We start from the raw sequence: 20143 nt of genomic DNA on the forward strand, positions 1-20143 counted from the left end.
TGCTACCACACGAATACTTGACCGTATTCATTCCTGGTACTTGGCATGCATCGAAGGTTAGGTTAACGGGCCTGTGCATTTCAAATATCTGGACCGATGTTATGAGCTTTTCATCTCCTTCCCACCTTTCATTAGCCACTGCCAACCTGAGTTCCAGATAAGTTCTAAATGGAGGTACTTTGGGATCATAGCAAACAATCCCCTTTGTGATATTACACTTGGAATACGTAACCCTCTGATATTGACATCTCCTGATATTGACATCTCCCAGTCAGACCCGATCGGGTCTCTACAGTTTTACTCTGCATGGTATATCAGAGCTGGTTGATCTGGTTGCGAAATTTAGCCTGTTTGATACAAGGGGCACAATCCTCAAATCCGGAACTAGACGTGTCCTTATGTGTTCCTTCTCCCACTGGGAGGGCGAAACACCATAATGTTACTTTGATCCATGTCCCTTCATCCTCCTCATCTATCCAGTCCTCTATTAACACAATGTCACACTCACTGGTACAATTCCTGTGTACAGGTGCACAATCGGGATGATGTGTAGAGCAGCTACACTCACAGAACCAACATATCCGAGGACCAGGCTCTTAAGTCACCTGATCATTCCTCCCATGCTGATTCAGGTCCTTCTGGCGTAGCTGAAGTTTCAGAGGTTCGTTTCCAGCAGACACCACCCACTCCTCCTGTTCTGGTGGTGAAATGGGCCCTTTTGCCCAGGTGTAGTGGGTGCACCCTTTTTCTTTTGTCCGAGTGGCTGTTTCGGTTGTTAGTAATACCAGAAAGGGACCTTCCTACTCAGCTTGTAATTTCAAGTTTTTCCAGGCTTTAATCAGGACCGAATCTCCAGGGTTGAATCCATGCACCACAAATTCCAGAGGCGCAGTCTGAGCCAGAAGTCCCTTTTCCCTGAGGGCAGACAAAGAAGAAATCCCCAGCATATAGTTCTGCAAGAATTTATCTTTGGATTCATAGCTAGGGAGAGCCTCTACCGCTCCCATGTACGGGAATCCAAACAACATTTCATAGGGCGATATGCCCATATCCTTGCGGGGAGCAGTGTGTATGCGGAGCAGAGCAATGGGTAAGCACTTAGTCCAGGGCAGATGGGTTTCTACCACTAATTTGGATAAACACTTCTTTAAGGTCTGATTCATCCTTTCCACTTTGCCCAAAGAAGGAGGATGCCAAGGGGTATGATATTCCCAGCTGATCCCTATCCCTTCCATTATTCCTTGTAGGACTTTAGATGTAAAATGATTACTCTGGTCTGAGTCCACTCTTTCTACTATTCTATACCAAGGTATTATTTGCTCTAATATCCTGGCCACCCCCCTCATGGTGGCTGAGACCAGAGGATAGGCTTCCACCCACCCAGTCAGGTGATCCACCAAGACCAAAAGATACCTTAGAGTACCTACTGCTGGAAGTTCTGTGAAATCTATTTGTATGATTTGAAATGGTCGGAGACCTGGCTCCCTGCCTCCTACAGGCTGCTTCCTAAGTACCTGCTTATTCACCTTTTTGCAAATTAGGCATCCTTCCACCACTTGCTTAGCCACCGTGTGTATCCCCACACATCCAAAGTTACGGAGCATGAGGTCACACATGGCTTGAGTTCCCCAAAGGCTTCCTTGATGTAAAATTCCCATCAACTCATGCATAATCTGCTTGTTAACCATTTGCCTCCATCTGGCAATACCCATTTCCCCTCCTGGGATTCAATAGCGCCTATTCCCTTGAGCTGTTCTTTCTTTTTCGGTAAAAATAGGGTTTACCTGCGGGACTGGGATTCTTGGGGTAAACATGAATACTGGTGTTAATTCTTCACAGAGTTCCCTAGCTACTTCATCCACTAACCGATTCCCTCTAGCTTCGAAGGAATCCCCCTTTTGGTGGCCATTCACATGCACCACCGCTATCTCAGAGGGCAGTAAAAGATCGTGGAGGGTCTGGGTGATGAGTTCTTGGTGGACCAAACTTTTTCCTTTACTATTTATGAGTCACTGTTCTTCCCATATTTTCCCAAAGGTGTGCACTACTCCAAAAGCATATTTAGAATCCATGTATATGGTTCCCTCTTTTCTGCTTAATAACTTCAGAGCTTGATCTAGTGCGTCGAGCTCACAGGTTTGTGCCAACCAATCAGACCGTAAGGCCCTGTGTGCCCTTATGGATCCTCCTACCCCCTCTATTATGACGTATCCATTTCCCCATTGTCCATTGATCACTCTAGAGGACCCATCGATAAACAATCTTTCTCCTGAAGGTAAAGGCTGCTCCCTCAAATATGATCTCACCTTAGTTTGATATTCAATCAAATCTAAGCATTTATGTTCCAATTCATGCAGTGTTTCTTCCCCTTTCCATAGAAAAGTGGTCAGATTTACCTGTGAGTCTGCACTCAACACCAAGTCATCCCTTTCCAATAGTATAGCTTCATACTTTAGGATCCAGGAGTCCATTAGCCACCTCCCTGCTCACTGAGTTAGTATGCTCCTTACTTGGTGAGGTGTGCTGACCACTAAGGCCCCTCCAAATGTCAGCTTCCTAGCTTCTTCCACTAAGAGGGCGGTGGTTGCCACTGCCTGAACACATTCTGGCCATCCTCGGGAGACCAGGTCCAAGATTTTGGAGAGGAAAGCCACTGACTGTTTTCTTCCTTCCCAGTCCTGGGCCAGGACCCCCAGTGTTGTCCCTCCCTGGGCATTCTCAAATAAATGGAAAGGCTTTTCCAATGAAGGGAGGGCCAAAACAGGTGCTGATATTAAATCTTGCTTTAACTGTTCTACCCATTTTACTTCTTCCTCCTCCCAGTGTAGCTTTTCTGGTTCTTACTCTAGCAATTTCCCATATAACCCTTTTGTCTTTTGAGCATAGACTTCTAACCAAAGCCTGCAATATCCCACTAATCCCAGAAATTTTCGAACTTCCCACTTTGTCCAATGCAGAGGCAGTTTCAGAATGCCCTGTATCCTTTCTGGATTAATTCTCCTCTTCCCTTCGCTAATCAAATGTCCTAAATACTTCTTGTTCTACATATTGTAATTTTTTCCTTGAAACCCTCAGACCGGATTGTCCTAAGAAGTTGAGTAGGTGGTTGGTAGCCTCGGCTACTACTTTGCTCTTTTCCCCCAAAAGTAGAAGATAATCCACATATTGGAGGAGAGTGGTCCCTGTTGGTGTTTTAAATTTTTCCAATAGTTTTCTAGAGCTTGTTCAAATAAGTTTGGGGATTCCGTGAATCCCTGGGGGAGGACCGTCCAAGGGAGCTGTTGCCTGTGTCCCGTCTGAGGATCCTCCCATTCAAACACAAAAAGATCTCTGCTCTGTTCATGCAAAGGACAGCACCAGAATGCATGCTTCAAATCGACTGTCAAGAACCATTTGTGTTTGTGAGGAATCCTACTCAACAGGATGTAAGGATTTGGGACTACAGGATGCCTGACTACCACTATTTCATTAATTTTTCTCAAATCCTGCACCAGGCAATAAGTCCCATCAGGCTTTCTGACTGGGAGAATTGGGGTATTGTATGGGGACATACAAGGTTCCAATAATCTATCCTCCAATAATCCTTGTATCACTGGCTTAAGGCCTCTACTTCCTTCCTGAATCCTGAAGGAAGAAAGGAAGGCAATCCTTCCTTCCTGAATCCTGAAGGCAATTAATCCTGAAGGCAACTTATCAGTTTGGTCCCTGAATTTACAGCCATGTAAAACTTATGAAAAAAGAGCAAATCTACACATCAAAGGTATAATTACAGGTATAATTCTATATAGTAGAGTTACACCTGTAATTATAATCATTATTATTCCCCTTCCACACAAGAAAGGCATTCTGTTCTGTTGTGCTCCTATTGACTTTTAATTGGATGTTGTTATTTTTAGTGCATTTATGGTTCTATGACCATCTCTGGTTATATTTCTCATTCATTGCCCTATTATCTTTTTATGAAGGGTCATTTATAGTTATTTATTTAACACTTTTGTATACCATCACTAAAGTTACATGGTGGTTTAGTTATTGAAAAGAAAGAAAGGAAGACAATAAGAAAGTCCTGAAAATTATAGTGTATGAAGAATCTGAGAAAATCCCACTACCTGGGATTTATTAACCCGTTTAAGTCTTCAGTCTCTGTTTCAGCTTCCCATTGTATGTATGTATGTATGTATGTATGTATGTATGTATTGAGGAAGCTTCTATGCTGCCCCATTTGCTGAAGCCTCGGGGCAGCTCACAATAATAAATAAATAAACTTGTATCCAAGTTCTTTAGACTTATTTAGAAAGTGTTACCTTTCAGATTACAGTTAATTACCTTTAAAGTTTTTGTTCAAGTTGGAAAAAATATGTTTAATCAATCTTCTGTTCATCACTTATAGGAAGCAAAAAACATATTGTTGACATATCTATTAATTATCATTGATGGGATGTAAAATATGAAGAAAGATCTTGAGCTAATGAGCTTGTTTGTTTTAGTGAAATAGTTCTGAACCCACCCAGGACTAGATGGGAATGATACAATAAGTCATGAAACTTCCACAGAAAACACACTCCAGCAATAATTTGTATTCTGGAAAAAGCATGGAAGACCAGATTCTGGACAAGCTAAGACAACCAAAATGGATCAGAAGATAAACTGAATGATAACAAGTAATTTGATCTGCTCTAGAACACTTTTTTCCCCCCTCATTCTTACTCGATGTGGATGGCAAAATGATAACAGATGACAAAAGGCAGAAGTGCTCAATTCCTACTTTGGCTCAATCTTCTCTCAAAAGAAGATATATGACATTCCCAATGAAGGGGACGTACAAGCTGAAGGAGCAGGATGGGAGCTCAAGATTGAAAGGCAAATGGTCAAGCATTATCTAATTGAGTTGAATGAGTTCAAATCTTCAAGGCCCGATGAACTCCATCCTAGACTCACAATGAAGATGACAAGAAGAACTCTCAAAACCATTTTCTATTATCTTCGATAAGTCACAGAGGACAGGGGGGAGTGCCAGATGAAGGGCTAATGTTTTCCCTATCTTCAAGAAAGGACAAAAAGAAGGACCTAGCAACTACAGATTAATGAGCCTTACATCAATCCCTGGGAAGCAATCTGTCTTTAGACACCTTGAAAGCAATGCAGTGATTGTTGTTAGTCACGAAGTCATGTCCAACCCATTGCGACCCCATGGACAACATTCCTCCAGGCCTTCCTGTCTTCCACCATCCCCTGGAGTCCACTTAAGCTCACGCCGACTGTTTCAGTGACTCCATCTAGCCACCTCATTCTCTGCCATTCCCTTTTGCTGTCAATTGTTCCCAGCATTAGGGTCTTCTCCAGTGAGTCCTTCCTTGTCATTAGGTGGCCAAAGTACTTGAGTTTCATCTTCAGTATCTGGCCCTCTAAAGAGCAGTCAGAGTTGATCTTCTCTAGGACTGACTGGTTTGATTGCCTTGTGGTCCAACGGACTCGCAGGAGTCATCTCCAGCACCTCAATTCAAAGGCCTCAGTTCTTTGGTGCTCAGCCTTCCTTATGATCCAACTTTCACAGCCATACATTGCAACAGTTCTCACTGTTGCTCCCTGGCCGACATATAGGTTTCTCAAGAGACAAATGAGATGGTCTGGTACTCCCATCTCTTTAAGAACTTGCCGCAATTAGTTGTGATCCATACAATCAAAGGCTTTAGCATAGTCAATGAAGCAGAAGTAGATAATTTTCTGGAACTCCCTAGCTTTCTCCATGATCCAGTGTATGTTGGCAATTTGATCTCTAGTTCCTCTCCCTATTCCTATGGAATATAGATCTTTACAGCATCAGTACAGATTTTTCTTATGCCTTAGGGGAGGGTGGTCCAAGGCCATGTTCTGCAGCCCTCTTGCCAATCCAGGTTCCATCGATGGCACAGGCCGTTTGCAGCAAGCTCTTCCAAGCTCAGGAAGAGAATGGTTTGGACCAGTGGCCCCGCAAAAGCTTACCCCAGCATGTGCCATGCTGTTCCAGCTGACTCAAATGCAGAAAACACATGCAACACCTTTTACATCTTTCCCTCTGTCCTGATACCATTACAAAATATACTGCTCCACTCTACCAATTATGTCCAGTTATAGGGTGTAGAGAAATGTTCACTGTAATCTTGCCTGGACACAGAATATGATGTGCCACATGTTACAATGGAATGTGAAGAAACCATTTTCAATAGCAGCCTTTCTGTTTTTCTCAAATGTAATACTGTCCTGTTTCTTTTCATTCTTTTTTAACTACAAAGTTCTAATAAATGTCTTATCTCTGTAGCTGTTTACATATGCAACAGAAAACACTTAAAAATATCTTCTTTGTGTTAAGTTGGATTACAGGTTGACCATATTTGAGGCTTCACTTTTTCTGTGATGTCACTGTAAAGGGGAAAAACCATTCCTCCCTTTTTGTCTGCTTTTGCTTTTGCTGTTGTTATTGTTACTGTTGTAGTTAAAATTCACTTGCCACCAGCATTTGAATGTGTACTGCATACTTATTTCAGTTTGTTCAGATGAACTGTGTATTACATTTTTGTACTTCCCTGTCTATTCAGGGAAGATTTCATAATGGAATGAATTCCCTCCGTGTTTGTGAAAACCCATTTTCTGTATTTATCTTCTAAATGTAAATTGATCAGTCATTATGTTTGCATTAAGCTCTCTTCAACTATGCTTTTTAATACTGTCTGCTTTTTATTTTATTTTATTATTACAGTAAAGTTTAAAAAGAAGGGGAAAATAAGAATACAAGTAAAAATTACATAGAAACAGCAAGGGTTCTTGAACATGTTACATAAAATGTCAAGTATATTTTTAAAAAATCACTGTAAATCAACAATTACTATTCTTTCTTTTTTAAACAATTAAAATTCATTCTAGATTCTTCTAATCTCAACCAATTTTTTCAAAAATTCTGGTCCCTTTTTACCTATATCTTTCCATTCTTATGATCCCCATTAAGAAAAAGTTGTGTGTAATAACATTCCAACTTATCATTAATTTCTTTAGCTGATTACCTTTCTACATGATCAGTTAGGCTTACCATTATTACATAGTCAACCAGCACATTTTTCCAGTCTTCAGTAATTAAACTTCTTCTGCTTTCCATTTTAAAGCAATTTAACCTTAGCTGCAATTATCATGTACTTAAATAACTCTGTTCATCTTAACTTATTATAACAACAAAGCATCAGTACAAGAGTTAATCTCGAACAATATTTTCAAGAATTCAATTCTATTTATGTAACTCTCATTGCTTTAATAGTGTAGCATTAGTTTAAATGTTAATCTCTGACAACATTTTCAGAAATTTCATTCAATTCATATGTAGATTTTTTCTATTATCCCCTTTATAAATTAAGTTGTGCATAGTAGAGTTTGCACTTATTAAATTCTTTGGCTGGTTTTCTATTTACATAAATGGTCAATTTTTTTATTACTGCTTAGTCATCTAATTTATTCTTCCAGTTCTCAATAGTTGGATTATCTTCTGCTTTCCATTTACCAGTTTTCTGTCAGTGCTTAACTGGCTGTAACTTTTATATACTTTGTCCATACGGTTTCCCATTAATTGAATGGTATTTCTTCTTGAACATTCTGCACCTAGTTTATCATACATATTATTATTTGCTCAGTCTTGATATCATATTGAAGTAGTTGCTTAGAGATTCATCCTAGTAAATGATCTTTTTTCTGTGTAATCAGATTTTCAAAGTCTGGCAGGTCCCTTATAGTCCCTTTCCCTAGAAGTGATCATGAAGTCAGTGAGCAGGCTAATATAGAGAAAAGAGCTTACTGAGGCAAACAGATACCTAAAGTAAAAATACTGTTTTGAATCCCATGGTAAAATGATGCCATGATTGAATACATTGTGAGTTTTCACTTAGTATTGGACTTTCAGCAGTAACTGTATACCTGTCATCCAATTGATATTGGAGCCAGGGGCCAGACTAGATGGCCCTTCTGACTTACTCTGTTTTCTATGTTTTCTATGTTTCTATGTATATCAGTGAAACATTTGCATCCTAATTCTGTCTATGAGTTAAAAACGGCTCTGTAATATTACATTAATTTTGCCAATAGTCACCCACAGGATGCTGGGAGTTATAAACCAACACACCAGGGGGAACCAGGTTTGAGAAGGCATGTTTGCTCATGTGTGTATGAAATAGCTCCATCAAGTAAACAGTGACCCTAGCTGGTTTAGAGTTGCCAGTGGGGAGGAGTTAGCTTTCTCCTGTCCCAGAACTCCCAAATGGGGCCACAGCTTTCCTGCCAGCAGGTTGATGAAGTTGGGGATCCTAGATCAGGAAAGAACACCCCCGCCGCCCCCGGCATAGATGTTAAGAGCTGGTTTGCAGTCAATTTTATTTATTTATTTAGTTATTTAGGATATTTCTATGCCGCCCCATTCACAAAAAACCTCGGGGTGACTTACAAAACAAATAAATAAACAATCATACAAATAACCTTAAAATCCGGAGACATCTCGGCATAAATATAAAAACCAATAAATAAATATAATTTACAATTATCAATAAAATAACTTTTAAATAAAAAGGTCTTGGCCTGGCGCCGAAAAACAAATAACGACGGCACCAGGCAGACCTCTCTGGGGAACGCATTCCAGAGGTGGGGCGCCACCGCAGAGAAGGCCCTCCTCCGGGTACTCACCCTCCTAATATCTTTCACAGAGGGTTCCTGGAGAAGGGCCTCTGCCGCCGATCTCAAGGGGCGGGAGGGCATATATGGACGCAAGCGCTCCTTTAGATAACCAGGACCCAAGCCGTTGAGGGCTTTATAGGTGATAACCAACACCTTGAATTGGGCCCGGACTTCAATGGGAAGCCAGTGAAGCTGATGTAGGACTGGGGTTATATGAGAACAATGCCCAGTCCCTGTCAGCAATCTGGCAGCTCTGTTTTGCACCAATTGAAGTATCCAGACCGTCTTCAAGGGCAGCCCCACATAGAGTCTGTTACAGAAGTCTAATCGGGAAGTTACCAATGCATGTGTCACTGTCGCGAGGCAATCATTCTCCAGGTAGGGACGCAGCTGATGGATCAGCCGAAGCTGAAGAAAAGCGCTCCTCGCCACCGCTGTCACCTGAGCTTCTAACGACAGCTCTGGGTTGAGGAGCACTCCCAAGCTGCGAACCCTGTCCCTAAGGGGGAGTGCAACCCCATTCAGGACAAGGTCCAGGTCCCTTCCCCTGAAGCCCAAACCACCTACCAACAGGACCTCCATCTTGCCTGGACTGAGCTTCAGTTTATTGGCCCTCATCCAGCCCATTACCTCAGCCAGGCACTGGTTCAGTACAGCCACTGCCTCACCTGGATTAGTTGAAAATGAGAGGTAGAGCTGGGTATCATCAGCAGCCCACACCTCCTGATGACCTCTCCCAGCGGTTTCATGTAGATGTTGAATAGCAAGGGGGACAAAATGGACCCTTGCGGAACTCCATGGCATAGCTGCCATGGCGCAGAGCCATAGTCCCCCAGCACCATCTTCTGGAATCAGCCATTGAGATAGGAGCGGAACCACTGCAAGGCAGTGCCTCCAACTCCCAATCCCGCTAGCCTATCCAGAAAGATACCATGGTCGATGGTATTGAAAGCCATCGATATCAAATTTTGGCTAAAGTAAAATGTCCAAGTAGATTTGGAGTTTCCTGCTTTGAGGAAAAGCAATTGAGCTGTGTGACAAAATATCTAGCAAACTTTTCTTGCGGCAGAGGGGCTGAGTCTGCACACGACTGCAGCAGACAAAATGCAATGTGTGCAGAAAGGATTCAGTATCTAATCACAGTGGGGGTTTCCTTAAAAAACCAAACAATTTTTAATCATTTTATTTTTGAAATGATTCATTTATAATACCTTAAAGAATGTCTGAATTTCTTAAGCCATAATTGCTAAGACTTGGAGTAAAGGCTCCTCTGGAAATTTATTGCATTTTTAACAGTAATTTTCCTTTTTATTTCTCTTCTCAGCAGTAGCTGCATCCAGTGATCAGAGCCAGACCCCTGTAATTGCTGTGTCTGTAACAGTGGGAGTGATTCTCTTGGCTGTTTTTATTGGTTTCCTTCTCAGTGGAAGGTAAGAGGGAGAAAGTGGTACATTTTGGACTTTACAACTTTCCTTCACCCCCCACCTTATTGTTGATCTGTCTGACTGTCTTTGGAGCATGTTTCTTTGCAAGCAAGAAACACAGGGTCACTGTAGTGTATTAACTTTAGTCAGTTGTGTGTATATGTGCAGGTGTGTATGCAAGTGTGGTGTGGGAGATGTTTTCTGCAGGAAGCAATCAGAAAGACAGCTCATCCATGCCTCCCAGAGAAGTTGTTTTTGATACAGTGGATAATCCATTGTTAACTCCACTTTCTCTGCAGTGGTGCCCCACCTCCAGCTTCTACCTCCAGTGTTGCAACACATTCATTCTTGCCTTGACTCTTGCCTTCACCTCAGGTCCTGCATAATTTTGCCAGTTTTTGACCATCATTTGTTCTTGATTCCACTTTTGCCTCTAACACAATCATACCTTGCGAGCATCTTATCCTTGTCTGTGTAAGCTTTGGTTCTCCTTCTGCCTCCATCATCTCTGGTGTTCTGGTTGAAGACACCTGTTCCTTAGGTCCCTAAGCTGCAGTCAATGTCTCCCAGACCTGCCCTACCTTACTGGTCCTTGGGTGAAATTTTCACTCAGCATATCTATTTTGTATTTTTTTTATTTTATAGGTCTTACCCTCCTGCAACCCCTGGTCTAGTTAAGGTGGTAGGGGATTAACACATAGAAATAGGGAAAATGACTGTTTGGTGATTGTAAGGTGCCCTCCTCATACTCCGCCTTGTGGCCAGTGAGGCTGCATTTTTGAGCTGTTTGAGAGGCTGCTGCTGATTTTCGGCAATGCAGACAGCTTGGGAAAGCAGGCCCTCCTGGCTTCTCTCTTTGTAAGACTCTGTGCCTCTCTTTGACTCTACTCAGTGGAATGAAAAATGGAAACTCGGCACTCCTAAATTGTGGTAGACTTGGCAGCTCCCACCAGCATCTCCCCACAATGGAGGCATGGCAGTAGAGGGGGTGAGTAGCGCATCTTTCTCCTATTCTCCCTAAGTGCACACTCTGAGCTTGTACAGTGGGCATCAGTCCTCCAAGTATGAGGAGCTCTGATGCCTGGGCCAGAAGCAGATGGGAGATTCTATAACTGATCACCTTGTTCCCCCACTAAGAAGTCCCACAAGGCAGGAAAAGTCACAGACTGTGGTATTCCTGGGTTGGGTCTCATTGCAAATACAAAAAGGGGCATAGATCCCCATGTTCTTCTCCTTCCCTCCTACCTCCCAGGAGCCCATCTACTGAACGATCTTCCTTGTCTGGCAGGGAGGGCTATTTTGTGGGATATGGTAGATTTTCTGTTGAAGATATTGTAGGGATCCTGTATAGGTGCCAGCAGAGATCTTTTCTAAACAACACAAGATGGACAAATACTCTACGGCTGATGCCATCTTTGGGAGACCAGGTTTGCCTTAAGGTTAGCCAACTGAACCCCCAATCCAGTGATGGCATTGCTCCTCTATGTCTCATATCTCTCTGTGAGTCCTGGGAAAAATGAAGTGCTTACCATGAATTACTATTTCCAAGACTCCTGGAAGGCATTCACTCACTTCTTCAGCTGTTGAATGGAGATGAGTGTTTTTAGAGCTTCTCTCTCTGCCACATAAGTGGGGGTGCTAGATAGCTTTTCTGGAGTAAGATAAGCAATGGCCTGCTTCACTCTTAGACTGATTATCATGCTTTAATGTTGCCACGTTAGTAACCTAATTTTTGTAGTTTCAATTTGGAGGCAGCAGGGATTTGTCTGCTTTTCCAGTTCTGATCTGGGAGCCCAGGATGCCCCTCTGTCTAGAGGAGACTAGCCAGATGTTGGTCCTTCTTACTGGCAGAAGAAGGGGGACTAACCCTGAGGGATAAGAATCTTAGTATGTCTTCCTGGAGTCCTGGAAGGAGGAATTCATGGTAAGACTACCCTTTTTTCAAAAGCACATGAAATACTGCACAGCAGCAGCACTGCCTAAAGACTCTCCATGCACCCTGGGAGATCAGAATCCAAGACTTATCCTCAGATACCTTTCCTGCTGTAGAGCATGAAAAGCCAATAGTGGGTGTCAGGCAGCTTACCAGAGGGAAATGTGTGCTTGCAATGTATAGAGCAGTGGTTTTCAACCACTGGCCCATGGACTGGCACCAGCCCACGGGAGATTTCCTGCCAGTCCATGGGCAAGGGGTGAATCCGGCTTGTTGCGGACCAGCCTAGGGACTGACTGTGCTCCACCACCTCTTCCTCAGTTGGCACCATGTTTGTGGGGGGTTCACCAGTGCTGCCGGGGAGGCCATGGAGGGGAGAGACAGCTCAGTGGTGGCTGGCTGGGAGTCATGCTGCTCTGATTTTGGTATTTTGTTCTTCTTTTGCCATTTTTTGTTGCTTGGTTTCTGGTTGTTTTGGAGAATTTTCATTTTTTTTTTTTTTGGTACTGTGTTTGGAAACTAATACACAGAATGGTGTATTATGTGTATAGTGCTTTTTGTTTCTGCCTCAGCAGTCCCTGAGGTGGTTTTCCTGTTTTCACTGGTTCCCATCTGTGGGAATGTTGAAAGCCACTGATATAGAGGATAGTGAGTGTATTTGTCAAGGTTCAGAAAATCATGTTTTGTTTAACCTATGGTTAATGAGAAACCAGGATATGAACCCATGGCTTAATGCTGGTTTGTCCTCAAAAGGCTATATTAAGCAAACTAGTGTGTCCTGAATCTGGATATTACTGGGAGCTGTAGTATATTAAAAAATGAAAGTGGAAGCTTCCAATCGCCTCCTAACAATTGGAAATCAAGAAGAGTGGGAGCACACAAGCCTGATGCTCACAACAGCTTGTGCCTATAACAGGAAATTACAGTGTCACATTGCATCATTTGTGATGGTTCTTGTGTTTTCCAAACCATTGAGATTCCCTTGCACTGTTACAAAACACACTTCAGATTTATCTGACTTGAGTAAGCAGCTGTTCTTCATGAATTGCAAAGCCTGGCTGATGCTATGAGTGGCTCTTGACAATGCAAATGAAAACAGAATGGGGAAAAAATCTCCAGAATTTCCAGTTATCATCTTCATTTGGAAATTAAAGTGAAAGGAAGCTGTTTTAAGAGGCAGAAATTGTTTTTAGATCCACTGTGTTGCTCTTGGATACAATTTTGAAAGAATTTATGAAGTATCCTAACATGCTGTGGCTTTACAAGGATGGGTGGGGGGAGTATTCCAAGCTAAGCTATACCCCTTTCTATAATCTGCTAATCATTTTGTGAACATATTTTGATTCTTTCCATACCTTGTGATTATTTCTAGCAAGTATCAACATTTAGCTGCAGTACAGCAAGGCTGAAGCACCAATCACAACAGGGAGCTTCAGCTCCTTTTCTGTGTTTTTAGTCTGCACAGGGAAAGACCAATCTGCTAGAAGTCCAGGAAAGGGAATAAATGACTGTTCCACTTATTGAGTGTTGTTCAACTGAATGGCCTCATTCAGGCTGAAAGAACACACTGCATGCCAATACTATAATAATCCTCTAGCGGCTACTTTTTTCTTTCCTTATCTTTAGATAACAGCTTTGGGAAGGGGAGGCTTCCATTGAGGGGAGGGATGAGTAGACATTCCTTGCTTTCAATTTGCCCCCTGCAACAGCACCATATGATGTCACCACCACACATATTTGCCTTGCATGGTTTAAGGTAAACATGTCAGGACATAAAACCATGTTGCTGAGAAAAGCAGAGTTTCAGAGGAGAGGCTACAGTACTTCTCCATTGCTAATAGTCCTGTTCCAACATGTATTTGCATAAATCAGGTGCATGCTAAGATTTTATTTACACCCATTGGCATGTGACTTGCTATAGTGCCTGCACATGTACCACAGGCAGGACTGGGCTGAGGATTGCTTTATTGAATGTTCCTTCATAGTAAACACTCTTGCTTGTAGAATTCTATGTGCTAAAGGGAAGAGTTTCCTGATAATCATGGAATTTTGTATATTCCATGATTTCTCCTCACCCCATACCTTACAGAACACATTCCACCAGCTGATTCACATTTTCTCAGACTGAAGTGGTAGTATCCAGGTACAATTTTACCACCATTTTCCCCCCTTTGGGGGAAACTGAAGTAGTTGCAATATTTACTTTCTGATTCAAACTATATTTAGTTCCCTGTGTTAACAAAATAAAAGGCATCATTTATAGGCAGCATTTACAGAACAATCCTATATCTGTTTGTTCAGAAGTCAAGATCCATAGAACACATTCAGCTGTGGTGATTCATAAGCCATAGTGGTTTAGCAAGTATTCTGATCTCAGCACTCTTCCGGTAGGGTAGTTTAGTCTAGTCTCCAACTAGTCATGGCTTAATAATAAACCCACCATGGCTTTTCATGTTGTCCAAGTCCAGAAAACAAAATAAGCCATTGTCAGTCAAAAAACTAGAGAGCCCCTTAGCAAGAGTGAATGGAATGTGAGTGGGTGGCTGATTTTCCCTAGTACCCAAGTGCCAAAGCAGCATTTGGGGACATTTGAGAAAGACTTCCCTCCCTCCCTGAAGCTTAAAGGTGCAGTTAAAGGCAGCTTTCCTGATCCTGTTTTAAGCCATTTGGGATGTGCCTTCCCAAGGATGCCCAGTGGTAGCTTGAGGGCACTGTTCATGCTAGCTCACTTTTTTAAATTAAAGTACTTCCTCCACCATACACTTTTGCATGGAACTGACCTGTAAAAGTATGACCTATCAGAAGAAATTCTGAAAGTGGTTAGCAGTGGGTTACAAATTGCAGTTTGACATGGATAGTTTTCTGCATGGACACACTTCTACATACATGACAACTTTGTAGAGCATTGCTAACTATTACTATTATTACTACTACTATTACTACTACTACTACTATTTAAAGGCGGGGAGATGTGACCCTTTGCAGCAGAATTCTCATGCATAGTGTTCATGTGATTCTCTACTCCCCTATCCTTCCCAGGTGTGGATAACACAGTGGCACAAAGGACCCACTAAAAGCCCTGCAAGAACATGTGCAAAAAGATTCTTTTGGGGAAAACCACCTTTGTTCTTCCTTCTTCCAAGCAGACTCTCCAAGTGGGGGAGCAGAATCAGAACAAGGACCTTTAACAAGGACCTCGTGGCTTTTGCATTTTTTTTAGGTCAAGCCATAGCCAGCACTGAATGGGTTGCCATGCCTTAATATGCTCTTGGTGCTCCTGCAGTGTCTGATGGGACACTGCAGGAGTACTAAGGGGAAAACATGAAAAATATGCTGAATTGTCTAATGGTCTATTCAGTCCAGTACTCTGTTCACATGGTGGCCAACCAGCTCCCCTCAGCATCCATCAAGCAGAATGGGTACAAGTGTTGTACCTGCCTAAGCTCCTCAGTAACTGGTATATGCAGGCATGCCACAAAAATAACACAATAGCCACCAAGACTAGTAGCCATTGATACTACCCTTCTCCTCCATGAATGTGTCCAATATCCTTTTAAATCATCCGAATTGGTGACCATCACTACTTCCGGTGGCAATGAATTCCATAGTTTAACTATGTGCTATGTGAAGAAGCACTTCCTTTTCTCTGCCCCAAATCACCCACCAGTCAGCTTCATGGAATGGTTTTGTGTTCTAATATGATGGGAAAATGATAAAAATGTCTCTTTCTTCACTTGCTGTGCACCATTCATAATTCTGAACACTTCTATCATGTCTCCCCCTACTCATCTCTTTTGCTAAGGTAAACAATTTCAGCCCCTGAATCCCTGGACTCATCTGATGAATAAAATAATATTATCATAATAACCGATAATATAAATAATAAATAAATATAAAATTATAAAATAACTGATAAAAGTAATAGTTTGCCATTTGGTAATGCAGCATTAGGTATGAATGCTCACTTTTAAGAAAATTATATTGCTTGAAAAGAAAAGTATATAAAACAAATATGGATTCTTGTCTTCCTTTCCATTTTGATTCTTCTTCATGTTCTCTATGCATCACACTTATGGGCTTCTGCACCTGCACAAGGCCTAGACTAGATAAAACTTCCAGCGTTCATTGTGCCAGAGTGGGCATGATCCCCTCCCCTTCCAGTTCCCATACATATGTGGATGGATTCCTACCCCATCCCACAGTTCCTTTTCAACTGCCATTGTGTAGACTGGGAATCCTTTGCTCTCCTCTCCAGCTATTGCTAAGTACCTTACCTTTTCTGCTATCTTTCTAACTCCTTCGACTTGTCTTTCACATCTTCTCTCAGTTAATTTTCTCTCATTTTCACTCTATCCTACATTTAAAAAGAATGAACACAAAAAATATACATTTCCTATCCAAATTTTCTATCACCCCTCCCTTCTCTCTCCTTGCTGCTTCCCATCTTTGCAATGGCATCTGCAGCATTTCACAGCTGCACCTCTTCACAGATGGCCATTCCCTATTCCTCTTCTGCCTCAGCAAGGAGCATATCATCAAGACTTGTATCCACTGCCAGGAATTTAAAAAACAGACACACTGGCAGCAGGTTGATTGGCACAAGGCCTAGCTCTGGAAGAGGGCCTCCAGTTTGCTGAGTCATCCAAGCAGGACCCAGAGCACCCTGCTACTTTCAAGGGCCATGGGACCATGAGGCCAGAGAACTGGCCTAAGAAAATGGCTACTGCCCTAGCAAAGATTATGGCAGCCACCTTGACAAAGCACATGGCTACTGCTCCACTGAAGAAAAGGTGCCACACCAGCCCCAACCCACTAGCCTCACCACCAGCCAGCCCTTGGGTACCCAGCAGGTGCCCACCAACACCATATCCTGGGAGTCCGCTTGCTCTAGGGGACACCAGAAAAGCTTCCACTCTCTCCTCATAGACTGGAACCACAGCACGCAATGGTCTCAAGTTTCTACCTACCCCAACAACCTGTTGGAGTTCTCAAATTGCTCAGATGAGCCAGCTCCCACCACCACCCACCATTGTGAATCCCTCCACAGAAATGAGCCCAACTCTGACCTCACAGAGAAGGACCTTGACATTGACCAACTCCAAGACTGGGCCATATTTGCCAATGCCAAGAGCACTGCAACCCTGATGACTGAAAGGACCTTGCTGAGGCCATCCACTGCCAAGCCTGGGTCAACACCAAGACCTCTCAACACTGCGACCAGGCCACCAGCACTAAACCCCATTGAGACCAAACCCATGCCGACAACTCCAACACTGAGCTTCTCCGATGTCAAGTCTATGCCAAGGACACTGATGCCCAGCTGCCCCAACATCAAGACATTACCTAATGCCAGCCCAGGCCTGACTCTGATGCTGACACTGATGTCAACATCCCTGACCAGCACTGTCACCAACCCTTGTTGACAGCTGGCCATCGTTGACACTGACCACCAACATCACACCACCTAACACCAAGCCCTCAACTTCAAGTGCCCTCATTTGTTCAGCCTGTACCATGATTGACATCATGCCATGGTCCTCTATCCAGATGCCAGTGCTCACACACCATGTCAAGCTGTGACTACATATCTGAAATGGACTCTGCATTCTTTCCAGTGACATCAGAACTGTCTCCAGATGCTGCAGTCTACAAGTAACACCAAGTGTCACCATCGGAGAAGAGGGGCTGATTTGTGGATTTGGTGCTGCAGTTGGCAGGCAACTGGAGGCTCCAGAAAATGCAGGCAACAAAGCCAGAGCCAGACCCTGTATTCAACACCCTAGGTGCTGAAGCATCCATGCAAGTAGCCATTCTGTTCCTTCCAGCCTTGCTCAGTCCTGAAAGTCCACTGCCACTGCCCTTGCCACATCATAGAAAATTGAGTTGATGTACAGGATGATGGAAAAAGAAGTCCCCTTCCTTCACTAAAGCCACAAGCCAAATTCTGTGATCATGATGTCAGTTCAAGGGATCTCCCAGCACAAGCACTCTGATCCTGTTGACTGGAAGGGGTGACACCTCAATGGCCTCACCCACCATGTCTGTGCCACTGCCTCTTTGGGACTCCAGGTCTTGAACTATGAGACAACCATGGCCCACTACCAGCTCTTCCTCTGGGAAAAGATGGGGCCCATGGCCAAATAATTCCCAGATGAAGAGGCTGTATGCCTGGTGCAATCCAAGAAGCAAAACTGACTAGGCACTATATAGAGGTCACCAGGTACCATGCCAATTGTGATGGAAAGACCATGATGGGGGCAGCGGCCTTTGATTGGCATATCTGGTTGTGTTCAGCAGGACTCCCCCAGGTCCACATATTGAGGACCTCTCCTTCAACAGAGAGGTAATTTTCAACATGCACTGACAAGCACATGGATTCCCTCCAGAAGGTGAGAGTCACTGCCATAAGGATGCTTTGGTCACCATCCCAAGCAACGTAAGTGGCCAGGAACCCATCAGGCTCCCTGCTGCTGTAAATGAACAGTAGCACCTGTTCTATGACTGCCCCTTCAGGGCCCAGCCCATGTCCCCATACAGGAGACACAACCCACTGGCCTGCACACATTTACCACCTAAGTGCCAGGAGCCCAGGCATAGGTATTGACAATCCCCTAAGAAGACCTGGCCCCTCCCTGCTCCCACCACCAACTTCAGCAGGCACTCTGTCACCCCTCAGTTGGATCAAGACCTCCCCACCACTGCTGAGGGAGCTGGAGGCCCTGCTATCCAAAGGAGCCATACAGAGAGTCTCCCTTGACCTCCGCAGTGGGTTCTAATCTCACTCCTTCACCATGCCAAACAGGATGGAGGCTTCAGGTCAGTCCTCAACCTCTGAGGTGTCAACAGGTTCATTACACTGAGGAAGTTCAGAAGGGTCTCCCTACAAAGTGTTTTGCCTCTACTCTGCCAGGGAGACTGGTTTGGTTCCATAGACCTAAAAGGCATCCATTTCCATGGCTCTGTCAGCCACACATATAGATACTTCCTCACTTCCAAATCAGGGAGGAGACCTTCCAGTTCTAGGCACTCCCATTTGACCTCTCCATTTCCCCCTGCACTGCCGCCAGGGCTTTCATCAAATGCATAGTGGTGGTCTGCAAACCTTGATGATTGGCTCCTAGGGGCCCCCTCAAGGACTGAGCTCCTACAGGGGTTCTACACAAACACCACTTGCACACTCCTGCAGGAACTTGGACTCCTGCTCGATCATGACAAATCTGTTCTTTCCCCCTTCTGACAATGGCGAAAGCCTGCCTTCCAGAACAGCAAGCAGCCACCCTTTGAGAACTGGCAACAGACATCAGGACCAAGGACCTCACCACCACCCACACACTCCGGATTCTTCTGGGACTTATGGCTGCTGCAGTGACAGTGGTCAGATTCACCCACCTCCGCACGAGGCCTCCCCAACTCTGGTTCGTCAAGGTCTTCATCAGGGAGTGGGGAAACCACAACACCATGCTCTCCTCCCCACCACACATCAGCTGCAGTCTCCATTGGTGGTCCACAACCTTGCTGCCAGTGTTAACTTATTTCCTCCCTCCCAAACTTACTACCACCATCACCATGGTTGTCTCAATGTGCCACAGGCTGGGGGCACAGTGTGGCCCCATGCAAGCTCAAGGCCCCCATGTGAGCTCATGAAGCCCACCTCCACATCAGTCAGCTAGAGATGCTGCGAGTGTACAAGGCTCTACTTTCTTTCCAGAGATCCCTCAAAGGCCACCACATTCAGATTAAGACAGAAAATACCACCTTCATGCACCACCTGCATGGGGGTGGGGGTGGGACACTTAAGCCACACAGCTCACTACACTGACATCCACCATTTGGGACAGGTGAATAGTCAGAGATGTCACCATCACAGCAATTCTTGCACTGGGAAAGCTCAACAAGTTGAGCAACACCCTCATTCGCACCACCTCAGCATCACACGAGTGGGAGCTCAACAGTCTCATCCTCAGGGACCTGCACAACAGGTGGGAAACACCTAAGATGGACCTCTTTACCTTAGCCCAGAAAACCAAGTGCCACCAGTTCTGCTCCAGGGCCAGCCAGGTGACTGGCTCCCTGAGGAATGCCTTCCTCCTAAGGTGGGTTC

General features: G+C 44.0%; 1 protein-coding gene across 1 annotated transcript in view; it reads left to right on the forward strand.

The window, feature by feature from the left end:
• The window catches only part of EPHA5 (EPH receptor A5), a 262453-nt gene that overhangs the window by 174484 nt on the left and 67826 nt on the right, over nucleotides 1-20143 (forward strand). Inside the window, exon 9 of the mRNA XM_044447269.1 lies at nucleotides 10010-10115. Coding sequence (XP_044303204.1) covers nucleotides 10010-10115 — 106 coding nt within the window. The remainder of the gene's footprint in view (nucleotides 1-10009; nucleotides 10116-20143) is intronic.

Source organism: Varanus komodoensis, unplaced genomic scaffold (assembly GCF_004798865.1).
Source record: "Varanus komodoensis strain SLA01 unplaced genomic scaffold, ASM479886v1 scaffold51, whole genome shotgun sequence".
NCBI lineage: Eukaryota > Metazoa > Chordata > Lepidosauria > Squamata > Varanidae > Varanus > Varanus komodoensis.